Raw genomic sequence first — 12,343 nt, 5'->3', positions numbered from 1 at the left:
TTTGGTTAGTTCTGCGTTCCCGAAGGTTTGGTGTCGGGAAACACGGGTAGGAGCAAGGCGTGGGCACAGGTGGAGTGGCAGTAATGTGACCCAGGTACGAGATGAGGCCATGGTGGCCCAGGCTGGGGATAGAAAGAAGGGATGGGTTGTGTTGTAGAGTGCTGAACACTTGGAGGGGCCGCTGGTCGTGGGAGTCGGTCTCATGAGGGAGAAGGGGTAGAAACGGCCTGGAAAGTGCGGCATGGAGGGGGAGGGTGTGGGAACGTGTAAAGAGGAGGCAGCATGGACACCGGAAGGGCTGGCTTTCATCGCGATCAAGGTGGAGGCAAACTTCCAGGTAAGGAAGAAGCCAGAGAACAGGAAGAGGCTAAGCAAACTGGAGAGGAAACGAGTGCCTGTAGGAAGAAGTTGCTTCAGAAGAGGAGGAGGTCAATGCCAAAGACACCAAACTTGCCCAGGAAAGAGAGGTCCTCTCCTGGGACTAACTGGAAAATGAAAATAGAGACCTGGCATCAGGAGTCATGGAGTCCCATCAGCCTCCAACTAGCCCTGTGACCTTGGCCAAAGCACTCTGCTCTGAGTCTTAGCCCTTCCTCTGAGAAGCAGCGGGGTTGACTGACCGTGGGTTTCCTCGTGTTCTCAGCAGAGGTCAGGGGATCTGGAAATCAACTTCGGGGGCTGCTACGGAGGGGGCCTGCTTTCATCTCTTTGAGACATCAGCTTTCCACGTAAGACAACATGTGAAGAAAGCATTCTGCAACTGGAGAAACTGCCAACCATAGGTCCACGCAGTCTCTAAAAGTTCCCTCCCAGCTCTGGAAGCCTACAGTCTGTAAAGAACATAGAATTGGAAACAGACTCGGATGAACGGGGTCGGCGAAAGGCATCGTACCAAAGGATCTCAGTCATCTCAGAACAGGAGGACACCAGGTGTCATAGGAACTGGAGGGACGGGCCAGAAGATTCCAACCAGTGAGTCACCAAGAGGTCACTAAAAGATTGCTGAGCGTCACCGAAGCCACAGCAGAGACTGACGTCATAAATGTGGAGTTGGCCTCAAAGAACAACTCGGCATGTTTTTCTGGCAGACTCTGTAGCCTGGGAATGCTAAACACGGACGGTGGGGTGAGCCAGGGCAGGATTTAGCCACGCAGGCACAGCAGAAGGCCCAGGACGTGTGGAGTCTGTGCCCTCAGTGGGCCACATGGATGTGACTGTGGGGTCAGGTGGGTACTAGAAATCTAGTCTGGTATTAAAGGGTAGGATGCAGGGGACCCAGTGAGGACAAAGATGGGCCCCATGATAGAGCGGGAAGAGTCATGAGAGACTCTGGTCTAAGCTATGCAGCTACTAAGTACAGTAGCCAGTAGTCAAAACAATGCCGTGCAATAACACGGTCCAGGATGGGACCCTTCCAGTAATAACAGGTGTCATGGAGATGAAATCGTGGAATTAAGGACACTGAGTCAGATGTGTTGTCGATATGGGTGAGGACCGCAGTGCCATCTGACTTACATTAAAGGCAAATCTGGGACGATTCAAGGGAAATACTGTTTTACACAGCAGGTAGTAAACATCTGGTGCTCATTCCACTAAGAAGGGAAGAGAGGATGAAAATATAAATAGCTTCCAGGAAGTTCAAGTGTTTGTCAAATAATGACAAATGCAAATTGAGCAACTAAGAAAAAACAAGTTTGAGGTGTGTCTCTTCATTTTGAACCTCAAAATCAGGAGAGAAAATCATGGCCTCCCAGAAGGTTTGTCTTGGAGTCCTGGGCAGAGAAAGTATCTTGGGTTGAATGAACTTCAGTTCCAACCCAGTGGAGCTCTTCTGATGGTCTCATGTGTCCATGGCCGATTCTCTCTCCCTCATTGCTCCTCCTCAAGAATCGGCCTTAAACTTGAGAAGGGAACTGTACACTAGAATAATGATGCTGGAGAAAGCCAAGGAGTCTTCTGAGTTTGTTGTGTACAGAGAAGAGCTCTCTGCTATTCCAGGGTTTTTTGGACTCAGAGTCATTAGAAACCAGTAGGAGGGAACATTTGCCACAGGTCAAATGGCCTAGGGTGTGGACAGACCAGTGCCATGATCCCAGCACTCCCGAGGTGTCCAAGCCTGCTTTCTCTCACAGTGGGAACAGCTTTTCCGGCCTGGAGCCCACGGCTGCCTCCCAGAAGGCCAAAGGCTGCCTGGCGGTGGTGTCCCTCTGCTTTCATGAAGTGGGGTCCTACCATTAACTCCCACCTGTACAAAGGGAATATGGAAGAATCGAGGCGTTTAGACTCTATAGAGTTCTAACCTCAGCTCCCCATGGGCCTGGAGTTTTCCTTAGCCTCCAGACAAATGTCGCTCAAAGAATACCCTCCCCTTCTTAAGTAGAAGTGCTAAAGTAAGATGGCACTTAGCGGCGCTGCTGATTGCTCGTGAGGTGTGCCAGTCTTAAAAAGGAATGAGTGCTCAGACCTCGTGGACCTAAAATTCTGCTCACAATCTCCTGAGAATAGCAGCAACAACAAAAATCAGTCTTCAAGTGCCGCGTCCTGGTCTTCTACATCCGGACTTGTAACGAAGCTAATGATTTCCACTTCGTTCCTAGCCTGTCAGCATGCGCAGAAGGACCCGTGGTCACTGGCCGTGCGTGAGCTGGGACCTCATTTCAAACAGTCACCCCTGGCCCTGATCCTGCCCTGTACCCAGAGTCATTCTCCTGGGGGCTAGGAACACTCAGATTTAGTTTTCCCATATGGGAGTTTTTAAGAACCCACTTTTTTGGGGGTTTTGTTGTTGTTGTTGTTTTGTTTTTGTTTTTGTTTTTGAATTGAAGTCTCACTCCGTCACCCAGACTGGAGTGCAGTGGCACGTTCCCGGCCACCGCAGCCTCGACCTGCTGGGCTCCTGTGATCCTTCCGCCTCAGCCTTCCGAGTAGCTGGAACTACAGGCGCGCGCTCCCACGTCCGGCTCATTTTTGATTTATTGTAGAGATGAGGTCTCGCCAAGTTACCCGGACGGGTCTCGAACCCGCGGGCTCAGGAAATCCACTCACCTCAGCCTCCCAAAGCGCTGGGATGACAGGCTGAGCCACCGAGCCCGGCCCCGCTTTTGTTTATAACTTGCACCGAGAGCGAGAAAGAACCGTACAGCCCAGGGTCAGTGGTCTGCATCGAAGGGCGCCACTGAGGCCAGGCTTACCCACTCAGGGAAGATGCTGAAGGTTCCCATCTCGGCTTGGCCCTGCTGGAGGAGAGAGCACCCCGAGTTTCTCGGCGGCCAGTTAGCAGCTGGGAAACATTTGTTTCCCCGTTAAACTGTGGCTCTAAATAACAATGCTGCCCTTGTCTCCTGGTGCCCTCCCACACGCGTTGTTAACGTGTGATTAAGCCCTCCAGCCCTCACAGGCAGCCTTGGGGGTGGGAAGAGGTTATTAGCTAACCGTTCTGAGCAGTAAAGGCACTTGGCTCTGATGCGCAGTGCCCCAGAGATATAATTATCTCATGCACGATGGCTTTGCCACCTGTCACATCTTCTGGCTTAATTTTTTTAAATAAAAAATAACGAGAGGGGTTGGTGTTTGCTCGCTCTGCGACACAGCTCGCTTTGTGCCGGGCTGGGACAGCGCAGGCTGGCGGTGGTCCCCTCCCAGACTCTCTCCTGTCTTCTCCCTCGCCTCTCCTTGGCGCTCTACCACTGTCTCCATCCCTTCGTCTCTAACTGGCATTCTGTCGTCCTGCTTATCCATTTGAGCAGTGTCACCCATCTGCGCTCTCTCCACTGCTCACTCTCCACTCTCTTTGTCTTAGCAACAAAGCCCAGGTGACTCCGGCTTTCTAAATTTTTTGTCTCAAATGCTTACATTCTCTCTCTCTCTCTCTCTCTCTTACATTTTCTCCCTCTCCTCTGTGTCTCTCTGTCTCTGTCTCTCTGTGTCTCTGTCTCTCTCTTACATTCTTTTTCTGTCTCTTTTTCTGTCTTTCTCTCTTGTTACATTCTCTCTCTCTCTGCCTGCCTCTCTCTTGTTTACATTCTGTCTCTCTATCTCTGTCTCTCTCTTTCTCTCTCTCTGCCTCTCTTTCTCTTGCTTACAATCTCTCTCTCTCTCTCTCTGTTACATTCTTTTTCCCTCTTTCTCTCTTGTTTACATTCTCTCTGTCTCTCTCTGTCTCTTTTGCTTACATTCTCTATTTCTCTGTGTGTCTCTCTGTCTCTGTCTTGCTTACATTTTTTTTCTGTCTCTCTCTCTCTGCCTCTCTCTCTCTTTACATTTTTACATTCTCTCTCTCTCTTTCTCTCTCTCTCTCTGCCTCTCTTTCTCTTGCTTACATTCTCTCTCTGTGTGTCTCTCTGTCTCTCTCTCTCTCTCTGTCTGTCTCTCTCTGGCTTACCCTCCTCTCCTCCACACACTGAGGACTTTGTGGAGCCCTCCCTCCACCTAAATCACCACGTCCCCAAGTCTATATGAACTAAGGAGTCCCTGGGCCTCCTGGAAGGTTCAGTCTTTCAGTGGAACCTCCCTTATGCAACGAGCCACCCTCATGCCTTCCCTGTGCTTCTGCCCAGAAGTCCTCCAGGGACAGCATCCTGGGTGCTCAGAACCCAGGGCTGATTCTATAGGCCCCGTTTGCAGCTCTCGGGCCAGGACCTTCATGGCTTCTTCATTTTGGGCTGGCTCATTTTGCTCTTCATAACCTGGCTTGGGCCGGGCCCCCAGCAGACAGCAATGAGGACTGTGCCGGTGTGTGCCTGGCTGGGATCGTCCCTCGGGTGGGGGCCTCCTGTCCCCAGGAAAGGCCTTCCCTTCCTCCACGGCTTTCCTCAAGACGCAGCACTTCCTCACCTGGCCTCACAGCACTTGCTGGGCAGACCCTGGTGATCTGAGGACACGGTGCTCTCCCTCTCCGGCAAAGATCGTCTGTAGTTAGAAGATTCTGGAATTGTACATGTCGGCGGGGCCACACTATAGTCTCCACATTCAAATACCCGGCCAAGCTGTTCTAACCCATACCACACACATCCTTCCCATGCCCGTATTATTACCCGGGAGCATCTTGTAAGTGGAAGAAAAGTGTGCATGTGTCCTCTGGTAACATGTCCTCTTTCTCTTTCAGCCACCGGATCTCCAAATCGAAGTTCAGGTGAGTGACATGCGTATTGCCCTTCCTTCCTGGCGCTCTCTTTCCCCAGCTACCCTTCTGGGTGGGCCAAGGTCATACCTACCAGCTGCCAGTAGAGAAAGGGGTGTTCTTCTAAGGAGGTACCTGCTTTCTTTCTGTATGGGTCTCAAGAGTAAGCGTGTGGATCGGATCAGGCAAATAACTCAGGGGTGGACACCTGTTGAGTGATCTTGGACTGACAGGCTGTGTGGCAGTGCCATTCCTAAGAAGTTGCCAGGGCGGATGTGTCTTCCACATCATGCGAGATGAAGCCCAGTTAAAATAAACAGAAAGCAAACCCTTGTGGCTATCTGGACCTACTTCGTGTTTATGGAGATAGGAATTGAGGGTGATGGAAGGGCCATAGATAGAATGATGACACTCATCTGTCACTGATCTGTGACAATGTCAGAAACTCCCAGAAGACCCCTGGTCTTTACCCTCCGTCTATCTCCCGGCCTCGCTTCCTAGACGCCCCTCAAATACCCTTGGTTCCCACTGCATGGAACTGCTTGCAGTTACCCAGATGGTCCCTGTCCTCATATACATTGAGGCTTTTGTGTGGAGACCTCCCTGCACCTAAATCACCATGTCCCTATGTCTTCACCTGGAGAACTCAGACCTCTGTTAAGAACCTCAAGTGTCACTGTGTCGATGACACCTGCACATCCCCCAGGGGGATTTACCCACCACCCCATTCCCAGAGTGCTTTGCTGTGCTTCCGTCACGTGCTTCCTGTGTTATACCCCCGAATTGTTAGCTCGCAGACCTGTTCCTCCAATAGGCTGTGCCTGCATGCTTCAGAGGCATTATTTCCAAACAGCCTAGCTCAGTGCCTATCCCATGGTGGCCTCTCCGTACATGTGTGTTGGGTGAAAGGATGGATGTATGCAGGGAAATGTGAGTTTACGTGGACGGATCTTGTACATGCCAAAAAATATTGGTTGTTTATTTTTCCTAATTGAGCTCATCTTGAATCTATAGCCCTTGCTTCTATGGAATAGGAACATAGATAACACTGAATTTTAGTTCATCTGGGAAAACGTAGCCCAGTGCTGTACGAGGGAGACACAAAAGAAACTGGAATTTATACGTATAAAGTTGCGTGTGATTCTTACATGTTTAAACTTCAGTCACCTTCAAAGGACTTTCTATTTGATGCAATGCACCTATCGAGATGCTTTTTCCACTGTCCACAACAGTTTTTGAACTTTTGGATTTGGATGCCTTTTAGTGCTTCTGGTGTTTTTTGTTTTGCCCCTTCCGCATTGGCAAAATGTTTCTCTTTGAGGACTTTTTTCATCCAGGGAAACAAAAAAAGCTCAAGTGGGGTGAGATCCGGTGAATAGGGAGGGTCGAGCATGGGTATCATGCTGTCTGAGGTTAAAGACTACTGAAAACTCAGTGTAGTGTGGGCAGATGCGCTTGTAAATCGCCCATCGTGAAATGGGCAGGCATGTTGAAAGAATCTCCAGAAGAAATTCACTGAAGCCAAACGTAACCCCTCACAACAACGCTAGCTGGTATATGAATGCCAATGGATTCCTAGAACACTTACCAAGAGTAAGCGTATGGATCGGATCAGGCAAGTAACTCAGGGGTTGACGCTTGTTGAATGATCTTGGACTGTCAGGCTTTGGGGTGGCGCCATCCCTAAGAAGTTGTCAGGGCAGATGTGTCTTCCTCCCTTACAAGATGAAGCTCCATTAAAATAAACAGAAAGCGAACCCTTGTGGCTGTCTGGACCTATATCGTGTTTACGGAGATATGAACTTGAGAGTGACGGAAGGCTCTCAGATAGAATTACGACACTCATCTTCCTCTTGATAGCAGCGGAAGCCTGTACTACAAGGGCCCACCCTCTGAAAGATGATTTTGGTATTTGGGGGGTCCCCTTCATATTTTAAACAGTTCCTTAAGGTAAAAGGGTAGCCTGCTAGCTTTCCTTTTCCCCAGCTCCTCTCCAGAGTGGATCTGGTTACATGGGGGTGAGGGACTTCAAGCTCCCAGGAACAGGGCTGGGGAGGACTGGCCCTGGAATCTTCATGAGCCCGCTGGACCCTTCCTCATCTAAACTGGTACCTGATGAGGTCCCTCTGGTTGGGGGACAGCCACCACTAGAGTTCATGCCCTGCTCCCTGCATTTGGCCTTGAAATCTCCGCCTCTGCTTGCTGACTCCCAGGCTCTGTTGGTCTACTGAGAGTAAGCACTTCCACACCTCACCTGAGTGCTTGGACACTTGGTGCTTTATGACAGAGCTGGGGGAGCCAGGGACACTAAAGCAGGCTCATCTACCTGCCTGTATCCCATCACCCCCCTTGCAGCAGCCCAACAGTGCTCCACACTGAAGGTTGACATTCCCCCAGGACCTGCAAAGGCCACCCACTAGCCCAGTGTCCCTGGGCCTCCCCATGACTATCTGGCTGTTTCTTTTTGTTGTTGGTGGTGGTGGTGTCTCACTCTGTCACCACTCCCGGACACTGCAGCCTCGACCTGCTGGGCTCCAGCGATCCTTCCACCTCAGCCTTCCAAGTAGCCGGAACTACAGGCACGCGCTACCATGCCCGACTAATTTTTTATTTATTGTCAAGATGAGGTCTCGCCAAGTTGTCCAGGCGGGTCTCGAACCCACGGGCTCAGGCAATCCACTCACCTCAGCCTCCCAAGGCGCGGGATTACAGGCTGAGCCACCGAGCCCGGCTTAGCTGTTTCTAAAGCAGCCCCCTCTAACCTCTTGAGGCTCGGGACCTGAGGGCTAAGAATGAAGTGAAGACCTTGGTGTCTGCCTTTTTGGCCCACTTCTAACACCTTCTTTCTCCCACATTCCACTGGAACTGGACAATGCAGGCTCTTCTGCCCTTCCTCTTTTTCTCAAACGAAGACCTCTTTTCCATTAAAAAAAAACTAGGATCAAGCCCATCTGACGTAGCTCGTGTTACATGAAAAAGAACTTTAGAAACGTTTTTAAAAATCCTCTCAGTAATGCTTGAATTTTACTGCTTTATCGCCAGCATCTTATTGGTACATGAGGACCTAGTAAATATTTGCTGAATGAATGAATGAATAAATGAATGGTCTTGCCCCAGTAAGACAGTAGACTTGACACCGATGCAGACAAAACATCTCATTGGACAGCCAAAACTGAGGAAGCATGCTGTGCTTTTAACAGTCTCAGATCCCCTGCACGGTCAGAGCACAGGGGCTTAAAAATCCAGTTGAAAACATTTCCAGCCGGGCTCGGTGGCTCAGCCTGTAATCCCGCGTTTTGGGAGGCCGAGGTGAGTGAGTGGCCTGAGCCCTTGGGTTCGAGACCTGCCCGGGCAACTTGGCGAAACCTCATCTCTACAATAAATCAAAAAAATTAGCCGGGCGTGGTAGCGCACGCCTGTAGTTCCAGCTACTTGGAAGGCTGAGGCGGAAGGATCGCCGGAGCCCAGCAGGTCGAGGCTGCGGTGGCCGGGAGCGGCCACTGCAGTCCAGTCTGGGCGACTGAGTGAGACTTCAACTCAAAAAAAAAAAAAAAATTCCAAAATATTCTCATTCCATGCAAGTAAGTGAATCGTGAATGAATGAATGAATGGACATGATCTGAAGGATGGAAGAGAAAATTGTATACCTGTGTAGACTCTCTCGAGTTAGTGATCGTTCAGAATAGTCTGGGAACAATTTGTTTCATCCAGTGATCTCTGGTGTAACCCGGGCTTTTGAAAAATAGGACACAAACAGTGGTCTCTCGGCTCTGGTATCTATGGGCCATTAGGCCCTGACCACTTACCTCTAGGAAGAGTTTTTCCTTCTTCTACCTCCGCTCTAGATACAACACATGTGGGAAAAGCAGACTTTGTACTCCCAAAAGGCCTTCTATGAGTAGGTTGACGCTATCATTTCTGCCCTTTTGCAGACGAGGATGTTGAGACTTAGAGAGGCCGGGAGTCACACGGCTCATGTGTGGCCATCAGAACTCACACCCGGGAGGCCTGCTGCCCGTCGCTGTACCGACCTAGTGATGAGATTCTGCCCAGGAATACTGCACACTCTTCCTGTAGAGCTGGTGCATCTTGGGTACAGAGTGGATAACTCTAGAACTATTCAGTGCTATTAAATAGAAATACAACGCAAGTCACATATGTGCTTTTGCCATTTTTCTAGCAGCCATGTTTAAGAAGTAAAAAGAAACAGGAGGAATTCATCTTAATATCTTTTATATAAACCAATGTCTCTAAAACATTACTATTTCAACATGTCATTCATAGAAAAAAATTATTAATGCGATCCTTTACGCTCAAGCTTTCATACTAAATAAATCTTTGAAATCTAATGTGTATTTTACCTTGACTGCACGCCATAGTTTGGAATGACCACATTCCATGTGGGCGATCACCACATGTTGCTAGTGACTGCCGCACGGGTCGGTGTTGCACCCAGAGGTTCTGAGCCGCTATCAGACAACAGCTGTCTAATCTAGATTGGGCAACCCGCTGATGGTGTCTGCCGAGGGAATATCAAAGGCTAGTAATAGATTGAAAATGCCACCCACGGTCTCAAAGTATTCGTAAATCATTTTCTCAGGTGAAACAATTTGACAGGGATAAGATAATAGAATTTGAGCTTCAAACTGGCCTATTCCATTTGTAAGGCTGACTGATACAAAGTCGTAGCTATTTAAAGAAAATATGAGAATGGAGCTTTCAGGGGAAATTTGGCAAATTAATGGACTCCAAATATTACAGCTATACTAAGGTATTCTGTGGTAATCCAGGTCTCCATTTAGAGGAATTCGTTAAAAAAGCAATGTGTGACATTTGGAGCTCACTGTTCAAAATAGGTTGTCAACAATTATGAACAAATGATTCGGAATGTCTTTTGCAGCCTGAAGGGATTAATTGGATCATCTGTTGGAGTCTTGGGATCTCAACTTTACGGAACTCTGAAGTGAACTTCACGGGGTTCTAAAATTGTTAGGACTGGCCTGGCTGGTCTTCAGTGAAACGTGCTTCCAATATGCCCCTCATTCTGCCATTTCATCAGCAACAAGGCACAGATCCAAACTTGCTATCTCTAATTGTCCATCTTAAGTTATTTATTTATAAAAGAATCTAATTTAATGATTTTCTATGTTTGTTCATGATTCTGTTAAAGAAAAGACAGAAACTGAATCTGACCACTAGAAAGAGCCTGCAATGTCCACCATTTTGATGTTGTCTATGATTGAGATGCTTGTCTGCAATGATATACCAAGCAAACTATTTTAGGAGCGCTGCCCTCTGCTCACCCCTACTTCCAGCCCTGGGTCATAAGAGCTCTGGGAATCTTAAGCCTTGTCTTCCAGAGGGAGTTAGTAACTTTGCCTAGAGCTTGTCTTTGAGGTTCAACCAATGTCAGCCAAGGGTTCTTCTGGAGTGAGTGCACTAAGTACTACAGGGTGGTGGCAAAGTGTAAGACACGGTCCCAGTCCTTCAGGGGTCTGTGGGCTCCGGGGAGAGGCTGGAGCCATAAAAACAAAAGGAACTGACAGAACAAGGAAATAGTAAGTCACTTCCTTGAGGGAACCCTGCCTGGCTAAGACGTCCTTAAGTGGTCGGTATCTTCCTATGGGTGTTACACAGATGAAGCCTGTGTGTATTGTGTTAACGGTTGAGTAGCGAGTCCTTAGCCCATGGTGGGTGTTTAGTGCACATTTCTTGAACGCATAACTAAAATGAGTCATGGAAACAGTAAGTTCTGCAGAAGCGCCAAGGCTTTCATCACAGAGAAGCTGGGACTCAGTGTGACCCTATAGGAGCAGCAGAACAGAGACAATGGAGGCAGAGGTGGAGGTCCTGGTAGCTGGGAGGACATTCTACGTAGCTGGAAAGGCAGGAACAAGGCCCAGTGTCAGGAGAAGGCCTGGCAAGCCAGAAGCGGGTGAGCAGAAGTTGCCGGTGGAGATACGGTGATATCAGAGTTTAGAGAATGGATGAGATGCATGCGTAGCCATGCCTCTCTCCCAGGTCTGCATCTGGAAGGCTCCATTTCCAGAGTAAATGACTTCCAGTTGGTGTGAAGGGAACATGAATAGCAGGCAAATGTCTCCTCCCCAATTTTATCATTTAATTTCTATATCCTCCATGCATAAGTAAACACAAATAAGTTTACACATTCTAATAAACCATTCCATTTATTATACAGTAGGAAGTGTTGCCAGGAAACCGGTTGTCAAGCAAAGCTATATTTTGAAGAGTGGGAGGTGTGTAATTATCTTTAAATACTTTCTCTGGATAGTAATTACCCCCACCCCCAGCCCAGCCCCAATTCACGTGACTCTCCTGAGTGGCTCTGTTCAGGACCAGCTCCGTGTAAAGGGGCCCGTCCCGTCTGCTTCTGCTCAGGAGTTGGCCTGACCATGCAGCACCCGCATCCGTTACCCCCAAACTTGGGAAAGAAGGGTGTAATCAAGTTCTCGGTATTAAACTCCCTCCAAGATGGTTCTGCATACCATAAAGAAAGCAACCTTGATTGCTTTGGACACCGAATCACAATTATCAGTGATTTCTGGAACTTGGGATTGTATCTATTTAAAACATATTCTTTGCAGTGTCAAGGTAAGCTATTGAAGCTCAGATCTGAGTTTGTCCTGAAAATTCATTTTTCAGGAAAGTAAATTATCTTACCAAATTCCTCTACGACAGGGGTCCCCAACTCCCGGGGCTGTGGACTGGTACCAGTCCATGGCCTGTTAGAAACCGGACCACACAGCAGGAGGTGGACAGTGGAGAGCGGAGTTCTGCTTCTGTCAGATCAGCAGCAGTGGCATTAGATTGTTTTGTTTTGTTTTTTTGAGTCGGGGTCTCACTCTAGCCCAGGCTGGAGTGCAGTGGCACGCTCAAGGCCACCCCAGCCTCGACCTGCTGGTCTCCAGCGATCCTTCCACCTTAGCCTTTCAAGTAGCCGGAACCACAGGTGCATGCTACCATGCCCAGCTAATTTTTTTTATTGTAGAGATGAGGTCTTGCCAAGTGGCCCGGGCTAGTCTCGAACTAGGTGAGTGGGCTCAGGCAGTCCACTCACCTCAGCCTCCAAAAGTGCTAGGATTACAGGCTGAGCCACTGAGCCCGGCCAGCATTTGATTTCTTTTTTTTTTAATCAATATTTTTTATTATGATGTTGTGGGGTACAGTTAAGGGTTAGGTATACAATTACGTTTCATTCAGGCA

The 12,343-nt window shown here is 48.8% G+C and overlaps 1 protein-coding gene across 1 annotated transcript in view; it reads left to right on the top strand.

Annotated features, from left to right (window-relative positions):
- The window catches only part of CACNA1C (calcium voltage-gated channel subunit alpha1 C), a 636,553-nt gene that overhangs the window by 482,117 nt on the left and 142,093 nt on the right, over window positions 1-12,343 (top strand). Inside the window, exon 10 of the mRNA XM_021711663.1 lies at window positions 5,105-5,131. Coding sequence (XP_021567338.1) covers window positions 5,105-5,131 — 27 coding nt within the window. The remainder of the gene's footprint in view (window positions 1-5,104; window positions 5,132-12,343) is intronic.

Source organism: Carlito syrichta, unplaced genomic scaffold (genome assembly GCF_000164805.1).
Source record: "Carlito syrichta isolate Samal-C Ts95f unplaced genomic scaffold, Tarsius_syrichta-2.0.1 Scaffold302444, whole genome shotgun sequence".
NCBI classification, from domain to species: Eukaryota; Metazoa; Chordata; class Mammalia; order Primates; family Tarsiidae; genus Carlito; species Carlito syrichta.
The sequence above is the reverse complement of the archived record's forward strand: the minus strand, read 5'-3'. Positions and strand labels throughout refer to the sequence as shown.